The 21385-nt window shown below is 37.8% G+C and overlaps 2 protein-coding genes and 3 non-coding genes across 6 annotated transcripts; all 5 read left to right on the plus strand.

The window, feature by feature from the left end:
* The first annotated feature begins 1335 nt into the window (after positions 1 to 1335).
* Positions 1336 to 7924, plus strand: LOC103982330 (E3 ubiquitin-protein ligase BIG BROTHER). 2 transcript variants are annotated; one of them, XM_009399231.3, is made up of 8 exons: positions 1336 to 1488; positions 2701 to 2849; positions 4201 to 4438; positions 5140 to 5204; positions 5287 to 5331; positions 6144 to 6268; positions 6692 to 6800; positions 7605 to 7924. In XM_009399231.3, exons 2-8 carry the CDS (start codon positions 2703 to 2705, stop codon positions 7641 to 7643), a joined length of 768 nt encoding a protein of 255 aa, XP_009397506.2. In that variant the 5' UTR covers positions 1336 to 1488; positions 2701 to 2702; the 3' UTR covers positions 7644 to 7924. The 2 variants fall into 2 exon arrangements, with proteins under 2 accessions (XP_009397506.2, XP_065036152.1); XM_065180080.1 differs by having other exon boundaries at positions 1424 to 1580.
* A 5912-nt stretch (positions 7925 to 13836) lies between these two features.
* On the plus strand, positions 13837 to 19456 carry LOC135671824 (uncharacterized). The gene is made up of 7 exons (XM_065180081.1): positions 13837 to 14225; positions 16201 to 16661; positions 17075 to 17189; positions 17499 to 18167; positions 18541 to 18615; positions 18887 to 19000; positions 19086 to 19456. The coding sequence occupies exons 1-7, from the start codon at positions 13890 to 13892 to the stop codon at positions 19347 to 19349; spliced, it is 2034 nt and encodes a 677-aa protein (XP_065036153.1). The 5' UTR covers positions 13837 to 13889; the 3' UTR covers positions 19350 to 19456.
* Positions 19457 to 20009: 553 nt separating this feature from the next.
* TRNAV-AAC (transfer RNA valine (anticodon AAC)) lies at positions 20010 to 20083 on the plus strand. Its single transcript has one exon. It is a non-coding gene; the product is annotated as a tRNA-Val (tRNA).
* Positions 20084 to 20181: 98 nt separating this feature from the next.
* TRNAV-AAC (transfer RNA valine (anticodon AAC)) lies at positions 20182 to 20255 on the plus strand. The gene has a single exon. It is a non-coding gene; the product is annotated as a tRNA-Val (tRNA).
* Positions 20256 to 20353: 98 nt separating this feature from the next.
* On the plus strand, positions 20354 to 20427 carry TRNAV-AAC (transfer RNA valine (anticodon AAC)). The gene has a single exon. It is a non-coding gene; the product is annotated as a tRNA-Val (tRNA).
* The last annotated feature ends 958 nt before the right edge of the window (positions 20428 to 21385 follow it).

Here is a 21385-nt window from a genome sequence, read left to right on the forward strand (position 1 = left end):
GAGGTGGCTGACCGCGATGGTCCGATCGCGGCGGGTCAACCGTTTCCTCTGGGAGGAGACTCCTCGCCTGGGAACGCGATGGGAGGCGCCCCGTCTTTGTCCCTGCACACAGGTCGGGTCGGGCCTCCTGACCCGACCCCTCCGACGATCAAGTTAGTGGATGGTAAAGGGGGTTTCTTTAGCTAAGTTGTCTCCTCCCCATCTTTTTCGGCGCGTGAGGGTTTTTATAGTGAGAATTACCGTTACTTGGTGTGCTTGCCCGTAGGGAACAGGATTGTACTCCTGGTGACGTATGACATCGCTGTTGGCGTGGCGTGAGGGATCGAGCCGGAGGGGAGTGTTAATGTGCCTTGGTAAACGTTCCGGTCTGTATTGACCAGGTGCTGTCAGCCCATGAGGCGTCATCTGGGCCAGCTGATGTCATACGATTCTTATCGTAATTATTACCCTCGTCACCAGTCATAGTCCATTTGGCGTTGCTAGTGTCAATTCTGATTGCTTTAGGCCCGACTCGACCCCTCCGACGATCAAGTTAGTGGATGGTAAAGGGGGTTTCTTTAGCTAAGTTATCTCCTCCCCATCTTTTTCGGCGCGCGAGGGTTTTTATAGTGAGAATTATCGTTACCTGGTGTGCTTGCCCGCAGGGAGCAGGATCGTACTCCTGGTGACGTATGACATCGCTGTTGGCGTGGCGTGAGGGATCGAGTCGGAGGGGAGAGTTAATGTGCCTTGGTAAACGTTTCGGTCCGTATTGACCAGGTGCTGTCAACCCATGAGGCGTCATCTGAGCCGGCTAATGTCATACGATTCTTATCATAATTATTACCCTCGTCACCGGTCATGGTCGATTTGGCGTTGCTAGTGTCAATTCTGATTGCTTTGAGACATCGCAGCAGTGGTGAAGACAGTGAAGTTAATGAACTGATGGTGGAGGATTAATTCATGGCGGCTCTGCATGAAGCTTCTGTTCCTCCCACTGGGATGTCTGTGTTCAGCAAAGCACTCCGTAGATCTTTGAACTGGCAACGTGCAGCTCAACAAGTATGAAGAACAACGGTACGATGATGAATATGAATTGGTGAAGCACCTGCAAAGAAGCAGATCAACCTTTAATGATTTGGACTGCACAGTGAGAATGAAGTGTTTGTCATTAGCTAGCTTGGCGTCCGATGACTTCAACAGGCACCACACGTTATTGCGATCGAAGAACGGATTCAACGTCACCAAGTAAAAGATCGAAAGCCGCACCTTTTCCTACTGTGTCGTACTCGTTTGTCTATCCTTCCCCTGATTGGATGGACAACACGCACACAGGGGGACCCACGGACGCACGCCCTCCTTAGAAGGGTGCATTTGTGGGCTGCGGGTGCGGCTCTCGTGAGGATGGAAAGGTGCATTCTGTTTCCGTCAGGGTATATGGCGATCTGCCGACACGCTTTGATCGATATGCCGTAAGCTCCGGAGGGCGAGTGGGAGGCTTACCTGTAGGTGAGGGCTCTTCCCTGCTTCCTCGGAATTCTTGAGGGTTTGCGTTGAATCCTGCTGGGTATCTTGTTATTTTCTTCGCTGTCTGCAAGAAAGTAAGTTTCTTGGGACATTTTGCTGGAATAATTCCGTCAAAGTTTTGAACTTTGGACTCTATTTATCTACTGAGTTTTTTCTTTGCCTGTCCGATGGATCTTTTGTTCTTATGACCGATATTTTCGAAACCATTAGGGGGAAAAGGAGGGATCTTTAGGTGTATGATAAATCCATCTGGGTTTTCGTGTCTCAGTTGAAGTGGTGAACTATTTCTGTTGAAATTGAAGAGAAATTTGCTCCTTCCCCTCTTCCTGCTGATTGGAATAACATGTTGTGGATGCTTACAATTAGAGCCATGTTATGGTCTATAAGTTTATTCTTGCCTAAACTCATATTTTTGTCCATGCTGTTTGAAATGTTGCTTTGATGAATTTCTTATATTGAGCTATCCTTGGCTGATAATCTTAGTTGTATGTCCTTTGATTCCTTAGATTATGAATAAAAAGAAATTATGTTCTTCATCTATAAAATTCTATATATCTTGACAAGATAATTTGTCTCTTTGGATTCTGAGAAATGTTTGGAAATAAAAATGAGCTCCAAATTTCTGTTACTACAAGATTTAGCAATGTCTGGTAGCTCTGGTCTGAGCTACTAATCCCGTGAGTAATATTCAAAAAAATGTTGTCAAAAAATAAGATAGTAAATATTGAATCTTTTTGTTACAGTATTGGCAGATGGAGTATGACAGAAATCGCATTCTTACTTTTCTTTTTCATTTAAAGCTTTTCTGCTCCAAGTTATATTAAATAAATCTTTTTGCTACTGGATTGAAAATTTCTCTTGTCCCTTTTATTTTTTGGAGGAGCATCATCGAGAATAATAAAACAGTCTATGATGAATTTGATGCTTAATATTTTCTTATAAATTTGGTTTCGAGCACTTCAACCGTGTGCTTTGTCAGTTGAAAGCTGCTTACAAAATGCTTGAAACTCTTTTCTTCTGCATATATTGAGTTACTGTTGCACAATGGTAATAGTTTTACCGTTATGCGTAATGAGAACTCAGCCTTCAAATTAACCCACATGTATTTAGTACAACGGTATAGATAAAGGTACACCAAATTTTATTTATACTCTGTATAAAGCATTTGTAAATCTCTTTCCTAATACGTGGCAGTCATGGCAATGGAATTCGACACAAAGGAAAAGAAGCAGGTGAATGTCCATTACATGAATATCCCTGTACCTTATGTGGTGGAAGAGAATTTTGGAGGCTATTTCCTCAGTCACGATGACGTTGCATGGGCTGAGGAGCTTCAGAATCAGGTAGGTGTTGTCCAATTTTTCATTTGTCTCTCAAAATAATTATCAGGTGATGTGGTTGTAGCTGTAACTTGGAATGTTCTGCAAAAGTGGACACATTTGGTAGAACATTGGATTTACTTTATTTCTCTTAGCCAAAGCAGAACTGGACTGTATGCTAAACTGATGATTTCCTTTTGAATGTTATACATTCATGTTTCCCTCTTGCTTTATCTTAATTGTTAACTAAGTTCCTTGGTGAATGATAGTGTATGATGCTTCAACAACATTTTGCTTTATCGTAATTGTTAACTAAGTTCCTTGGTGAATGATAATGTATAATGCTTCAACAACATTTCTGCATCAAACATGTGCTAATGGTTATCTGATTCTCATTGGAAATAACATGGCAGTATTGGCTGCAGTATGGCCTATATGAGCTAACTATCTAGTAAGGCTCTTTTTCTTTATTATATGCACGAAAATATATCCTAGTTAAGTTTTTGTTTGACAAAAGCAAAGAGTAGTTCCCATTTGGGTTTCTCCATGTTCAGTACTTCAGGAAACACTTTCCAGAGCTTCTAATGGCAAACTTATAGAGAAAGAGTGATTAAATGTTTTCCTAATTGAACCCCCAGAACTCCCCAACTCATCAAAAATGTGTGGCTTGGGGACGGTCAGTTAAGGCAGCTTTACCCTCACAAGGGAAGAGAACATTTCATGTGGTTGAATTAAAATTAGCATGATAATGATCACATGCTCATGTAACATCTTGGAGTAAGGTGTGACATCCAACCATGCACAAGATTGGCACGCAACACTGCATTACATAATCAGCCTATCTGGGATTGATGTGTACCAGAAAGTGTTCGGAAATCTTTGCTTATTACATATTATAATTGAAATATCTTTTCTGTAATTATTTCATGCTGTTGCAATAAATTTTCATCATCCAGAAATAAAATTTTGCAGAGTTTCTGACAATAAATCTAGCAAATGCTATTTAATCCTGCCTTACCACTAGACCTTCTTGTGTGAACAGTGGGATTCTACATAACCTAAAGAGCAAGTCATAGTGGTCCCACAACTATCTACCGGAGAATAAGACAACCTTATTAAAATAGCATTCGTGAAACTTCTGCATTCAATTTTCTTTCTTATGCCATACGTGCTCTGTCACCGATTTGCATGTGTGTGTGTGTACATTATATATACAGTTTTATATTCATATGTTCCATTATGTAGAATCTCTGAATCAACCACTTAGGTAATGAAATAATTACATGATTTGTGCTGAGAAATAGGTCTTTATTCATCTCACAGGAAGCAATTATTTGCTTTAATTCATTGTATTTTGTGCAACCATTCCTTTCAGGAAAGCATGTACAGCTCATTTCAAAGAAATGTTCATAGTGACATATCGGAAGATTCATCAAGTGCCAGTTCTAGGCTGCATAATGGCCATAATAAAAGCATGGGAGAAAGCAATTCTTCAGGAACTGCTAGATTTGAGTCACAGCTAGCTCTTGATGAAGCTTTTGCCAGAGAACTGCAGGAATTAGAGAATCAGCTTGCTGATACTTCACTTGGTGAAATTACCAAAATAGAAGCTAGTAAAGATCGTCTCCAAGGAACTTCAATCCTTTTCAGATTGATGTTTTAAGTGGAATTAATAACCTGATTGCTTATATACTTACTGCATTAGTGCTTCAGTTTTCCTGTTCATCTTCCGTTTGTGGATTTAGCCTTGGATTGTTATGAAGGATAATAAACAAAACCTGAAATCTATTCTGTTCTTTTAATGGATACAGCCTTTTTAAGTCAAATATTTCATCCATTGGTATTCCTTCTTTACATGAATCTTTCTGTATTATCCAGCCAGTTATCTAGCTTCCAAGAATCGTTTCAGCAAGAACTAAAATGGTCCCAAGAAACAATGCCTTTATGCACTATAAAGTTAAATTCGTTTTCCATCATCTATGATGTTGAACCACTTACGGTCAATACCTGTGGAGCATCTCCAGAGAGAATTATCCTCTTTGGGGTCTAAAACTTAGGGAAGGATAGCTTGTGGTTGTTCAGCAAATTTCACTAAATAAACCACTGTCACTATTAGCAGTTACTAATCCAGCTTTGAGATTTACATATGTCAAGCTTTATAACAGAGCCCAATGGCACCTAGAGGTTTAGCTGACCCCATAAAAGTTGAGACCTTATGAAGTTTTCTCTCTGCTCTTTATGTGTATCTATCTTTGTTGATGAAGATTTGATGGTTTTACTGCTAACATTTGTTATTTAACACCTTCTATTCAAGATATAACTCCTGCACAGTCTTCCGCTGCAAATGTTGAGCACAATTCTGCAAGCCCATCTTCTCAGGTAATTTGGATCATACTTAGTCTTCTTTATGAGCATGATGATTCGTGCATTTGAAACTAAATTCTTGCAATTGGTGATGCAGGTTGCAAGGGAGGATAATATTGATCCAGACAGTATGAGTTATGAGGTCTGTTTGCCCTTGAGTATATCTTCACTATTTTCATCGGTGCAATCTCAATTGCTCTAGGAAGAAGATTGAACAATTTTATCATTTCCTCTAGCATCTACTCCAAATAATTTTCTTGTATCTTGAATGTAGCTTATTTTTTGTTAACACACACACAGACACACACACACATACATATATTTATTTATTTATATATATGTATATATATGTTTTGTGTTACACTGATACAAGTTCTATTGCAGCTAACTCCTGTGAGAGGAAGTGGGTAGTTATAACTCTTACTCTCTTTTGCTGTTAGCCATCTCCTTGTCTTCTTGTCTCCAAGTTAGTTGTAAAATTTTTGTCACATCGGCAACTAATGCTTGTAAATTTGTCTTGCAATGATATGGTGGTGTTGACATGCTTCTTTCTGATCACATCTATATTACAAGCTTCCTTCCAGATTCTCTTGCTATTGTCTTTGCTAGTCCGAAATGTGCCACCTGATGAACTTCTTTGGAAATGTTGTAGACTATGTTTTGATCATAGATTATGCTTCAATCAATCTTTTTTTTATATTCTGACATAAATTGTTCAAAGGATGGGCTTATTATGTTTTGATCTAGAATTTGAGATTTCTTGTACAATTATTTATTTATTTATCAGATATGCATCATGCTAGAGGCTGAATTATTTGCATTGCTTTCTTTTGTGAGAAATGGTATTGAATCTTGTATACTTTGCATTTAATTTTGTTGCTGACTGGTTATGCCTCTGTTCTGTAGTTATATGTTTTTTCGTCGAAACTGAAAATTTTCTTTCTGCAATTTTAGGAGTTGCGGCAATTGGGTGAAACCATAGGTGCTGAAAGCAGAGGATTGTCAGATGAGCTGATTTCCCTCTTGCAATCCTCAACATACAAAACAGGGTTATTTTCAAGAAAAGACAAATCTGAGAAGTATGTATTAATCTCAATTATATGATTATTGTCTACAACATTATGCTTGTCACCGAGATTCTTAACAGTCAGTAGATCATAGTAGGTAAAGGTTGTCTGAACAATTGACAGAATTATATGAAGTTTCACGTTTGTTTCCAGGTGTTACCCAAGCCAGTACTTTACGTTTCTTCTAACTCCAGATTGTTTTATTTATATTTTGCATTATCTTTTGTTCTTGAATACATTGTAATGAAAAATGTGACCCTTTTAAATGTAAGGCCGACCAAAGTACATATCAGACGAACATTCTGGACCTTCACATTGGTGAAAGACTTATTAGTAGTGAATACTTATATTGATGATATTTAGATACTTATTGAGCTCTCGTTGCTGATATTTAGATTTTTTCTGAATGATATTGATGATATTTGCTGCATGCAGATGTGTGATATGTTGCATGGCTTACAAAAACCGAGATAAGTTGATTAAGTTACCCTGCCAGCATCAATACCATAAAGTCTGTATCACTAAATGGTTAAAGATCAATAAGGTATATTTTCTTGTCACTACCAAGTTTATGATCTTAATTTTGCCCATGTTTTAGTGTCTGTTCTTATCATTACTTCTTCTGGAGTGTAAGGAGATCATGTTTGCTTCCTGGACACTCCTTTCAGCGCAAACTTAATATTGGAAATTGGAATTAGAGTGGCAACAATATTTTAAACTTTGGAAAGCAGCCACTGTGCTGCAAATTTTAGAAAGAAATATGCAACCGCCAAAGAAGAGCAAATATATTAAGTTGTTGAGAAAGAAAGGTTTCTCCTGTTCTCTCGATAGATAGGAAAGCTGCTTGTATGACCTGTACACTACGATAGCTGTTAAATGCCGGTGATCTTCCACATATAGCTTCTGGCTATCAAAGGACCAACACTAACCAACGAACTTCTTGTAGAATTCTTGGCCAGAAGCACCATTCACCAAAATGTGCTGGTTTTTAATTCTCGACTAGCATGGACACCTTTGTTTAGAACACATTGAAGATATTTTTATCTTGTGGAAAGTGGACAATTCGGCACTATTGCGAAGTTCTATTTTCTGTCGCTTACATGAGAAACTGGATCTTGAGCTCCAAAAAGAACTAGAGATGCAGATGAAGAGCTCAATCGTGCATAAACCCCATGTTGCCCTAGACTTGCGACGCAGTTTCTGATTTTTCAAGTATTGCAATTTTTTTCATATGCTGTCGTTACACATTTCTTTTACTGATCGAAGTTCCAAATACAAAATATATGGTTAGGATTTCTATCCAACATAAGAAGTGAGTAGTAATATTCATTGTTTCCTTCTGTATCAGGCATGTCCAGTATGCAGTGAAGAAGTTTTTGGTTCTTAAGCAAACGCACGCCAGAGCTGTCGTCGTTAGATAGTCTGGTGCACAAGGTTATCGTTGTTCTTCTCTTAGTTGTATATGGGTCATGAATTAAATGAGAACAAAGTTTAGGTTTTCTGTGAAACATGATCAGATGGGAGGGTGAGCCCTAATCTGATATGGTTTGTATGTGATATATGTCTTTGTGTCATTATGTTGTGCTTGCTGCATTACCACTGTCTGCAATCTTTGAGAACAATGTCTGTAGCTTTATTTAGTAAATTGCTTCAGTCCTCTACTTTCTAGCTGTGGCTCATTTGAACAACTTGGATTTCGGTAGCGAAGTAGGGTTTATTCTGCTGAACAAATTGCTCGATCGGCCTCTCTTCTGATTCTGATGCTTATTCTGCCACTGATTGATAGGTATTTGATACAATCTCCCCTTGGAGTAGTATAAAACTTGTGTCCCAAGATTGATAGTAGTATAACCTTCCTCTCATTTGATCAAATGCTATATGATCTATGATCAAGGAACATCTTCCAAAAGATATTTGTTCCAGCTTTCTGTCTGTCTTATGTAATACAAGAGATATGAACAACTGATTGATGTGTAAGATCATGAAAAGTAGTAGAGTGAGATATATTCTTCGTTCCTCAAAACTCTAAGTGGCTGCTAACATACTCCATTTTCAGTGTTTCCCTCTCTCTCCTCCATTATCTCACCATCTCTCTGCTCTCCTCTTGCAGTGTTTCCCTGGTTGATGGCTCGGTCGATACATATCATCGGACTAAGCCTGATGACCATCAATTGATACGCATCCCCACGGTCTCTGACCGAATGATATACCCGTTGATGGGTCTGCACACTCTCTGAAACAGTTGTCGGGACCCACACGTAGAGTCCGGTTTGGTGTCGAGAATGCCATGAGAGCTTCATGAAAATTTGATGTATTAATTAAATTTTTTTATCCATAAATAAGATGGCTTTACTTAAATTTCAATCTCCATTGTTATTTTTTTTTCTCCGGAATTTAAGCGTTAAAACCTTCAACTCCTATATGTTTATACTAAACATGCATTTCGACTCTTTTTCATCCAAAAAGAAAATAGAAAAAATTATTCATATAAAAAATAAAAATAATAAATAAATAAATAAGATAAAATATATAAATAAATAAATTTTTAATAAATATTTGATAAATAATATATACAAACATACCCTTCATATTATCGCATAACAAAGGGTCTAATATGGTTTGTGACAATAAAAAATCTTCATAGGTGCTCGTATAATACTTTTGTGAAACAAGATAATAAATCAGTCCTAAACATTGCCCTAAAGGTCCATCCAATCATGTATCACTTGGGTAGCTCCGTGGTATAATGTTGGTTGATACTATACACCCAAAATGGCTACATGGATAGTTTCTTTTTGGATAATTTTACCTCTACATGATGATTGCACACAACTTGCATTTATACGACTAAAACAACCACAAAGACCAATTGAAATAGGGTTATTAATGCTACTTACCATAAGCTCTCTATATATTATGCAAAGCATGAATAAAACCGAAAGACATAGACATACACAAATATTATATCGAATATCCATTGTATATATTTGTCATTAACATTCTCCCCTAATCATTCCTTCGATGTCCTCATCGAAGCCTTTGCAGATCCTTTATCTTCTTGCCTTTACTAAATCTTCAATCTTTCGTTTTAATTGTAAAGCACCTCTTAGCTCTTAATTGCTCTCTTTTGTTATTATTAAGTACTCAAACTTTGATCTATCAATGTTACTTCAATTCATCAGTGACTCTAACTCTAGTGTGGGAGTGGTTAAGTTGTATTGATCTTTCTTGGTTCTTATAGATTTTTAAGATAAAGAAAAGACTTTTTTGTTATATGCTAGTCTCTCAAACGTCTCGTACCACTTAAATTGGGTGGATGTCTGTTAGAGCTTTAACGAGCATCGCCTCATAGACTTTGAAGTTTTTAATATCTTTCCTCCATAAAATTTGTCCATCGATTCCTCTTTTATTTAACTGTTTCCTCCAAGTAGGTTCGTGTCACTTTTGTTTTTTATTAACATTCTATTAGAAAATAAAATGAATAATCTACTCTCAATAGAATCGATCACCATTGGTAAAGATTTGACAATTATTATCTTCCACTAAGTCTTTTTGAAAGGGCTTTGAATATGTGTAGAGCTCCATTATAAATAAGAGAACTAAATACTTGGTTTTACTCATTCTCTTAAAAGTTGCAAAGGCAATGGTTAATTGACTTTGCTTGTCTCTTTGAAGATCGTACTCATGCATCAAGCTAGTACTAGCCTTTACTTTCTTTTTACTCACACTTGTGAATCAACCATAGTGTTTGTACATATTACATTAAGTTAGTTACTGTAATTCACCTCCTCATTACCATCAAACTTTTGAAATGTGAGAAGTTTTACCTAAAACGAATAAAATTTCACCTCGACTTAGAATGTGAGAAGTTACTGCAATTCACCTCCTCATTAAGTCTTTAACAATTTTGGTTGCTTTTAACATTATACCATCTTCTCTATCATTTTTGTTGCTTACTCCTATGAATAAAAAAGGTATACTATTGTATATTGCATATTTCGTTGTTGAGTATACTTCTGCATCGACCCAAAATCTCCCACTTTTGGCTATCTTGATAAGAAATCTATCAACATCAACCTTCTAAAGTTCTTTGGCCTCAACCCCTTTGTCTTATCTCAATACTTAGAATTTGTCTCTTTATTCTTCACCTCCTTAGCCCCCTTTTACAACAATATGTTCTTCATCTATGAGAGCAAAAGATCGATGACTCCATAAAAATCTCACATTTACAGTACCATGATATTGTCATATCCATGGCTTTACTATTTGTCATCTCGCATTTATGTCCATTTCTTTACGATCGATATATCTGCCTTTGTGATACTATGACACTCTTCCAAGTCCACCTCTATCTTAATCAATGCTTGATTTTATGTAGCTAGGTCTCTCTAGACTTATCATCACTTCCTTATCCCTTTCGATCACTTGCTTTAATACATCTATGTTCTTTGAGCAGTTTCTCTTAGTCAATGGAAAGATAAACTATGACTCTTATGCATAGCCTTTGTCGTCATATTATAAGAGGTTATACTAATTCTATTCCTCTTTGTATCATTGATAGCAATGTTTGCTCACTCGATCTTGCCCATTGACTTGTTGAGCTCTCTCAAATGAATATGAGTTTTAGAATAATCCAACTCTCTAATCGCTCTGATAATACCTTTGTATGATCAAGTCCCCCTATGAGATTTATTGGTTCTTGCACGGAATCCCCTCGATGGTATATAGCCCATATATATATTGATGACCAAGGCTTTCAACCAATATAAAATTTAATACACATATGGAATACTCGCCTTTATAATATTATGACATTTACTCCTTATATCTATAGCCTTTATTATTGTTATGTTACTCATAAATGTAAAGCTCCTAATAGCTCTCAATCATACCTCCATATGATTAAGTCCCTCACGAGACTTCTCTCATGTGTGTCACATTGCTTCAAATTATTCCACCATGATCCGTTGCATCATATCGCCTCTTAATAACATTTCTATTGTATTTTGATCTTTCTTGGAAGAAATCAGACTACGATATCTCCATGTGTAGTATCTGCCAGTACATTGCAGGTTCTCTACTACCTCCGATTATGTTTGCTCTCTTGGCAATTGATCTTTATCTACTTGCTGTCAGGTCACACATGGATAAAGCATAACTCTAGAACAATTCATCGCCCAACCACTCTAAAAAATCTATCGACTTTACTAAAATTGGTATGTTATTGTTTAGATCTTGGGCCCTTGCCCCCAACATAATCTTTGATATACATAATCTTCAATTTGTGACAACTTGAATGATAAAATTATGTCATATTATTCAAGAGTGCTCACCGACGGATTTTCTTGCCTTGTGCCAAGGTTTTCTAATAACTTGTCACAACAAGTTGATTTACCTTAGTTCCTTTATCAATTGTTTCATTAAGATAAGATGCGTGTGCCTGAAAGCTCTCTTTGACTTTAGCACCATGCAAGATGATTCTACTATATAAGACCCATGGAATAACATAATCTCATATTTGTTTTTATAAGAGTTTATGTTATTAACCTTTGTCTAAAGAAAACTTAATACCTCCGCTCTATATTTTGTCTTCTATGTGGATTCTCTTCATGTGGCTCGGACACTTTACTAAATTTCATCCAAGTTACTCAACTTCTCGGTTTGTATTGAGTTGTCCTTGTGTCGACCATTTTATTGGTCATCTCTTTATCGAGTCTAATCTCCACATCGACTTTAAGTATGCATTTGTTTGGTATTGCCTAAGGTTGCTCCCCCACTTAATCTCAGAATACATCATTATCTCGTGTGAGATCATGCGTTGACTTCTCACCGCTCGCTTGGTCTATTAAATTTTAAGGAGTTATCATCTTGAGGTGTCTCCTCAACATATACGGTTTGTTACACATAATTCTCTCTAGAGCATCGAGGCTTATCCTTCTTAAAGATATCTCTCGTTAGAGTAATTTTTTTCTTTACATCATTCTTTCTAGAAGTTTCGAGGATTATCATCCCCTTGGACTATGCCTCGGTGAATTCACTTTACACATTTTGCTATCGCGAGTGCATTTGCGAGATTGTGACTCTTCATCAATACAGCTCCTGTGCCCTCGAAGACCTAAGAACATGTTGAACTTACTACACATTTTAGTCTCGTATGAACGTATCCTTCTCATATTTAAGAGAAAGATTTTATGTGCTATAGTATCATTTGTATACGAGTGATTACATAAGTATCGAATTCTCAATTTGTCTATGATAAAAGCTTCCAATAAATCCAAGTAGCTTATATCAAATTTCCATATATCAAAGCATACTCCTATATATAGTGCTGGAAAATGGTAGGCAATATAGACCGGTTGATACTTGAATTTGAAGCTTGAAACTTCTACTTCATGTTCATAATAATGTTGGTAATCTCCAAAGATTTCAATCAACTTGACATGGTTAGGGACTTGGATCAAAGATATAGCTAACATGAAAGTTTGGGTTGTATTGTGACCAAACCATTAAATCAGCTATATTCCATGCTATGACCAAAGTCTTTGCAGATTAAGGAAACTATCGGACACTTACTAAGGATTCTTAATCATGGATATATGAGGTGCTTGACTAACTATTTGAATACATTTACCCAATAGCTATTTTCCAATCCGAACTCCATCAATGGATATTATTAAACTAATTTAAATATGTATAATAGACTTATATACCTAAAAATCAATGACTCACTATTATAATTTTTTAATATCATATATTAAACTTTAATATTATGGATGTCGATGATATTCAAATCAGCTCGATGTATGTGCGCAAGAGATTTGAGGTGGTCCAAAGAAAGTCTCGATCACTCCTGAATTGAGATATATTTGAATAAGTGCTTCGTGACATAAAGATCGAGATTGAATAATTATTTTTAACATAATCTCTTCGACACTCAAGTATATAAGTATAATAAATTTAATAAATAATAATTGATCTCAATTATCATATCTAAAATCATAGATTGAGTATCAAGGTTCGTAATACCGTACTGTACCGGTGTTTCGACCTGGGTTCAGTACCGATACGGTACGGTATACCGAGCGGTATACTCATGTGTCCGAGTATTATAGTTCTGCTACAGAGCTAAGTGTAGTGCTACAGTGTTACCGTACACTGCTACAGTACTACAATGCACTCGGACCGATAACAAGCGGTCCGCATATCGACACCCTGTTGAATCGGTACGTATCGCCCGTATCGGGCGGTACAGTTCGAAACTATAGACCATGCTGAGTATAATAAATTTAATAAACAATAATTGACTTCGACTATCGTACTTAAGGTAACCTTTTATAATACATTAGTCGTGATGAATATTTTATAATTATTTTTGAAATATTTCTATTAGATTTTACCTTTTCTCTCGGTTGGAGGATATTTAAAAAATTTTTGAAATAAGGGTAACTATTTGAGAATTATGAAAAGGGATATCATCTTTGCAAAAAAAACAAAAAAAGGAATATTTTCCTAAATTTTACATATCAACTTCAAATATTAGATTTATATTATTTATTCATATCAGAAGCGAGTCGTGTCCATATAGAGGGAGAGTAATACTAAGAGGAGAGACACCATTCGATTGGCTTCGCCCATGGCGGCGACGGAGGAGAAGAGCCTCGCGGAGCGGAAGCCCCGCTCCGTCTTCGATCTCCCGCCTGGCTTCTTCGATTCGTGCCGCCTTCTCCGCTCCCTCCAATCCGAAACCCTTCGACGGATCCCGGACCCTTCTCCGGTGACGGCCGAGACCGGGGTTGCCGGGAGCGTCGGCGAGAGAGTGGATGTGGAGGTCGAGTCGGTTCGTGCTGGGGAGGTGGGGAAGGAGGCCGCCGCCTCGTCGTCTAGGTGGACGTGCAACACCTGCAAGGCAGAGTTCGATTCTCTCCAGGACCAGCGCTCCCACTTCAAATCCGACCTCCACCGCCTGAACGTTAGCACAACCCTCTCCCTCTTGATGTTGACTCCAAATTCGTTCGGTCTTCTTTGTTCTTTGATACCTAATTCCTCTTCTTATCATAAGCGTAGATATGATACTTATGGTTTGGTGTTCAAAGGAAAATAGGGATTTTTTTCTGCTTGTTGTAGGTTATGTAGTTCACACGCGAGCGGCTCATGGATTGGTCGAAATTCTTTCTCTATGTGGTTCTTGCATCTGAATAGTATTAATAAAAAAGGTGTAGAACAAGAAGAAAATCTTTAATCGTACACTGAAGAAAACCCTAAATCTTTAATCGTAAGTGTGTGTGTGTGTGTGTGTGTTTTTTTTTTTTTCTTCTTCTGTAACTATCGATAGAATTATAAGCAGTATAAGAAGATATTTGATGAGGCATAGAAACTTGATTTTTTAATCGAGTAATATTTTAACAGACGTTGTTATTTATATATCATAGAATGGACTTTTGAAACTCAAACAACTTTCTGAAGAGCTTGGCACCCAGTGTCATTCCAATGCAGGATCTTGGGCATATCATGAGATATGTTTCTGGTGGTTTGCTTTTTTTAACAGGATTTAATAAAAAAATGTTATTCTAGTTTAAAAAAATATTTGGTGGAATTATGACTTCTGATCACAGTTAAGAACTTATTATTCTCTGAAGTCTGAACATTTAGGAGTTCATGAAATTTAGGTTACTTAGGCCATCTTTTCGTTTAATTTGAGGGAATTTTTTGGATATTGATCTTCGATAGCATGGGTTTATCATGTGATTGCTAATTTAGGACAGAGACCTGTTGACTACTACTTCAAAAGGCTACTTGCCAAATCTTAGTGTTTAGAGGATCATGGAAATTCCATGACTTCTCATCAAATTTAAATTGTCTATCATGGAAATGGGAATATGGTTCTATCAGCTCGTTTTTCTGTTCCAATAAACTTTGTTGTACATTAAGATGATCTTAAACCATGGTTTTTAATTTCGATGTGTACCGCCCAGTACGGGTGGTGCGTATCGGTCCGAGAGCCTCTCGATAGGTGGACTGCCTACTACCGAGCGATACCAAATTTTTGGCTCCTTATCGTGCGGTAACGATCGAAATTTCGATCGTTACTAACCTATACCGAGCAGTACCAGTCGATTTCAACCGTTACTGACCTGTACTGGAAAGTAATGGTTGATTTCTACCTTACCGACCTTTTAGCTATTTTAGCTAAAATAGCTGAAAACACTAATACAATATGTACTAGTGTTTTCAGCTATTTTAGGCATACCGCTTGGTACGTCGATGCGGACCGAAATTGCGAACATAGCCTTAAACATTTATTTCCGATGGACACTTCTTGAACATCCTGTTTAATGGAGTTGAGATTGACCTCAATTTGAACTTAGAAACAACACATTGGAAGAGAGGAGTCTGATGTGCGTATCATACACTGAGCTTATCTTGTGAAAATATAAAAAGAGGTGCACAGGGAGTGTGTCCGATGGAGTCTTTCTCTAGTGCTCATTAATATTAGAGGTAGAGAGTAGTAGTCTAGGGATTAGAAAATTTAGTTGCCTGCCTCCATAAAGATGGACAAGGTCCAACAACAAGGAGGAATGGAAGCTTCCTTCCTAGTCTGGTTGCAGAAATGGTGGTGATTACAAACACACGTTGGTATGGAGCAGGTTTTGGCCCTGTCAAACTGGCTGCAAGGAGCTATTGGCTGGTGGAGGAGCACTCTAATTAATTTATGTGTCATTAGGCTATATGGCAAGTAGCTATTGGCTGATCAGCAGGGGCCTCATGCTAACCCTCATCATTTTCATCATGTTGAATATATTTCTCCAGTTCTTCTGTATGCAGGTTTTTTTTTCTAGAGTTAAATTCCTTTTCAATTACCAAAGGGCATCTCGATAGTGGCCTAATAACTTATTTCCTGGCCAGTTTGGATATTCATGAATTGCCTAATATAACTCCATGTTTAGGTCAAGCTGAGCATTGCTGGCAAGAATATTATCAAGGAAGACGACTTTGACAACTTGGGTGGTGATCCTGTATATGAGGACTTTGATGTATCTAGTATCTCAGGTTCAGAAGATGAGTTTGAGAATGATCCTATCCATCAGAGCTGCCTCTCGAGCAAAGGAAAAGAATGTGATAAACAAAAGCCATGTTTCTATCTTCAGTCAGGTGATATAGTTTCAGTATGGAGATGCTTGCTCATGGATGAAACCGAAGATATATCTTTTGAGAACAACAAGTCAAACCATATGGTAAGTGGAGATACATACTTAGAAGAGACAGAGTTGATTAACAGATTGAAAACTTTGGTTTGTGAACCTCGAGATAGGTCACATCTAAGGATTGTATTGCTTGCAAGTGGTGGTCATTTTGCTGGCTGTGTTTTTGATGGGAACTTTGTCATAGCTCACAAGACATTTCACAGGTCAGTACAATCTATTCTTTCTGCACTCTCATTCTTGTGTAGCGTTCTTTTTAATATAAAATTATTATCCTAGCTTGCTGATTATCATATAACTCTCTTTCAAACAGAATAATCTAAACATATCGATAATCTAAATATATAATTTTTTTAATACAGATAACTGAACAGTTTGATTATCTATGACATATTAATAATTTCTTTTTTCTTGTATATTTGTGCTGGACATGAGAGGACAAGGCTAACTTAATCCAAACATTTGCTTGGCAAAAATGATATATCAGTTTCCATTTTAACTCGGGAGACCTGATTTAAGCCCACTGCAGTATAATTTATTTTCTTTTTTTTTCCTCAATTGTATTGCATTTAACTTGATTTCTTTAAGCTGTGATTAACTTCCTAATGTCCATTTGTAGGTATGTCGTTAGAGCAAAGGCTGGCAAGAGGCAATCTGCCAAAGATGCAACCGGGAAAGCTGCAAATTCAGCTGGTTCATCTCTTCGCAGATATAATGAAGCTGCACTGAAAAAGGTACTAAATAATGAGTTTTCTAGAGATCTTTCGTCACTAATGCATAAAGCATATGTGGAGCATTGCCGCTGTTGTCAGGAAACTTCAATGTCTGTTTGGAACTAAGAATGAATAATTTTTCTTTCTTTTCTCATGCAGTGTATGTTTACTCTTCGATTGAACATGATCTATTAATTTGACAGCCTTTTTCTTAGATCTACTATTTAGCATCACCACATTGAGAACACTTCCGGTTAATAAAACATACAATACTTCTTGGTTACTCTTATCTATGTCCTATAAATTGATTTGTAAATTTCTTTGACACAGGAAATTCAAGAATTGCTTGTCTCTTGGAAACCGTTCATCGATTCTTCCTCATGTATATTTATTCATGCTCCATCCAGGAGTCGTCAGATGTTTTTTGATGGGGAAAAGCCTCAGTTGAGTTCTCAAGATCATAAAATTAGACATGTTCCTTCGACTGTCCGTAGGCCAACATTCAAGGAAGCCGTACGCATATATCAGCAATTGACAAGCCTGGCCTATGAGGTAGATGAGAATCACATCCCAGAGGAAGACACATCTTCTCGTGTATCTTGTGAAGGAAATAGCATTCCTCAATCCAATGATTCCAATTCCAGTGGGCACTTGGAGATCAAGAAATCCTCTTCTGGATCAGGTTCAGGGGTAATACAAGGTTTGGCAATTGCAGTTGAGGCAGTTAATGCATCATCTTATAGGGATGAAACAACACCTCTGCATGAAGCAGCAAAGTGCGGTGATGCTGAACGAACTCTTGAGCTTCTTGAACAAGGTCTAAATCCCTGTATTAAAGATGGTAGAGGTCGGACTCCATACATGTTAGCATCAGAGAAGGAAGTCAGAAACATTTTTAGAAGATTTATGGCGATAAATCCTGATAAGTGGGACTGGCATGCTGCCAATGTACCAAGTCCATTGACAAAGGAAATCGAAGAGGCGCAAGCAGCAAAACAGGTACCTGATTTGTGTTTTCTATTAATGCAATGTTTCTACTGCATTATTGTCCAATAAATCAGTGTTCCTGGAAAAGCAGTTAGTGATGAATCTTTTCCTTATTCTTCAATTCCTGTTGTCACACCTGAATTCCATTTATGTAAACAGATTGATTGATTAATAATTCTTCTGCTCTAGTAACTTAAATTCATTTAGCATCAGTATCGGTGAACTTAATGCATATGCTTTCTGGGATGCTGACCGGTTATTTTTATGATGTTAAAAAATTTACAAGGATTAAGTTTATGTTCATGTTTGTTGCTTAAAACTTCTGGAGGAACATTTTGCTTTATAGACCTTAGGATTTGTTAATTTCTGTGGGATGGTTACATAGGCTGAGAAGGATGCCAAGAGGAAGGCAAAGGCTAAAGAGTTGAAGAAGTTGCGGAAAGCGAAAGAAAAGGCAAAGGTATGCTTCTATTGCATTCGGTAGTCATTCAAATCTTTACTACAGTGTGATTTGTGTTACCATTGCATTCGGCAGTCAGTAAATTCTTTTTTTTCGTCTGGCTTGTCGTTCTCCATTTTAATGTAGGCTTGACCATTGCGAATGATTGTTTTGCCAAATCAGAATGACAATGTAGACCAAACAAAAATTATTAATTGAATCTTTTGACCTCGATAGGATAAAAAACTGATGCGTGTTTGTTTGGATGTTTGCTTTCTGCTGACAACTCCAGGTCCAAGCTGCCATTTCCGAAAATGCTTCGGCTGCTGTTTCACATAATCAAGGAGCATCTGCCTCGGCTCATATACAGCAGCCACAAAGCAATCAGCCTGTTTTGTCTAAAGAGGTCAGACAAGGAAAAATTCTCATCTTTAAAACAATCATCTTCGATGCTCACAGGTAGTCTAACTGGCGAACGTGTCCATGATCAGGAGGAACAGAGAAGGGCACTGGCAGCAGAAAGAGAAAAGAGAGCAGCTGCAGCAGAGAGGAGAATAGCAGCTCTAAATGCTCGACTAACGAGCACCACGGTAGCACCACCAAGCAGCTCAGCGCCTAAGAGCGGAGCTGGCGATGCCATTTGCTCCTGCTGCAGTGCCTCCTTGGATGGTAAAGTCCCTTTCCACAGGTATGATTACAAGTACTGCAGCACCTCTTGCATGCATGTCCATAGGGAGATGCTGGAGGATGGATAAACAGACCATACCTTTTTGTCACTTTGTCAAATTGATCTTTATCTTTCAGGGACCAATTGTTAATTTAATTTAACTAATTCCCAATTCAGACAGATTGATTTCTTGAATTGTTTGAAATTGTTTATTGTTAGTTTCAGTGTGACCGTATGTTAAAAGTTGCGTGCAAAAAAGTATCTGACCGGCAAAATCGACATGGGGACCTAAACTCAAACCAGAAATCTTGAGTGAGAACATGATGGAGACTCTTTTTATACTTCCAAGAACAAGAGAAATTTAAGGATATTTCCATCAAAGATAAAGCCAGTGTCCTGCAAGATCAAACCTTTCTAACAAATTCTGCCACAACAACATCGGATTCATGCGTGTCTAGGAAGAAGAAAAACCGATGAAAGGGCTCACCAAATTGGTCATGGCCACCTGGTTCTTGGTGACGTCGCCGATAGGGGTGAAGGCGGGGGTGCGGCCATAATCGCACTCGCACGAAGTGCCGGCTGCCGGATCTTTCTTGTTCTGGCGAGTGCTACCACCGTTTCTTGAATGCTTTCCTTTCCGGCTGTGGCCATCGAGTCGACGACCCACTTACCTGGTTGCCATTGACCCGTCTGGTTCGAGTTCAATCTGTCTAATTCACCAAATCTCATAAATAATAAATATCAACGAGGTGTCGTGGTGTAGTTGGTTATCACGTCAGTCTAACACACTGAAGGTCTCCGGTTCGAGTCCGGGCGACGCCACTCACTCTCTTTTTGTCAGGATCTAATTGTTGACCTTCCGACTGAACTGTATTATGTATATATAGACTATTATGTCTCTAAACAACACATAACAAGGAGGTGTCGTGGTGTAGTTGGTTATCACGTCAGTCTAACACACTGAAGGTCTCCGGTTCGAGTCCGGGCGACGCCACTCACTCTCTTTTTGTCAGGATCTAATTGTTGACCTTCCGACTGAACTGTATTATGTATATATAGGCTATTATGTCTCTAAACAATAAATAATAACGAGGTGTCGTGGTGTAGTTGGTTATCACGTCAGTCTAACACACTGAAGGTCTCCGGTTCGAGTCCGGGCGACGCCACTTTCCTTTTTGTCAGCATCTAATAGTTGCCCTTTGGACTGACTTGTGTTATGAAAAAGACTATTTAGTCCTCTAAACAACACATAACAAGGAGGTATCATTGCTGTAGTTGGGTATCACGTCAGTCTATCACACTGAAGGTGTCCGGTTCGAGTCCGGGCGACGCCACTTTCTTTTTTGTCCGCATCTAATAGCTGCCCTTTGGACTGACTTGTGTTACGAGGAGGAGACTGCTCTGCTCTGTCCTCTAATCTAACTCTTTCGGAATATTTATTAATATTAAACTAAAAAATGACCCAAGAATTAAAACATTCAGAATATTTCCGCTTTCTCTTAAAACAGGATTAGTAAATGTAACATACGGGACTTTTGCCTATTGGATATTACGTTAATTTCTCTTTTATGAGTCCAGCACTAAGTTCATACCACAATTTCATTGCATAGTTGTTAGGAGGTTCCAGCAGTGTTGTACCACAATCTCATAGATCACCATTTACTTTGACCAGGAAACCTTAGAAGGCAACATCTTCAGCTATGCTTAAAAACCTATATATGACTAGTCCATGAAAGGTGGAGCACAGAATTATGTTCCTCAAGCAATCATAAACTGGATTGATATCTTGATGTATATGTGAGGAAAATACTGACCTTCTAATCAATCCTTCTCTGCTTGTGCATAACCTATTGAAGTATTTCCCATGACCTTATCACCAAGTGCAATGCCTTGTCATCCAAACATCACAGTTCTTGATATGCTAATCAGAACAACATCAATGAGAAAAAAAGTTCATTTGAACCAGTTCCTGAGTAATTATGGTGCTATGCTGGACAAGTGTATTACAATTTCTTCCAATCTTAGTCAGATTTCATGTACCTGTTCAATGAATATTCATGCATCACTTTCTCAGATTTTGCACACCTGATACATGTTCCTTTGAATAGCAATTACCTATGGTAT

This window comes from Musa acuminata, chromosome BXJ1-4 (genome assembly GCF_036884655.1).
Source record: "Musa acuminata AAA Group cultivar baxijiao chromosome BXJ1-4, Cavendish_Baxijiao_AAA, whole genome shotgun sequence".
Taxonomy (NCBI): domain Eukaryota; kingdom Viridiplantae; phylum Streptophyta; class Magnoliopsida; order Zingiberales; family Musaceae; genus Musa; species Musa acuminata.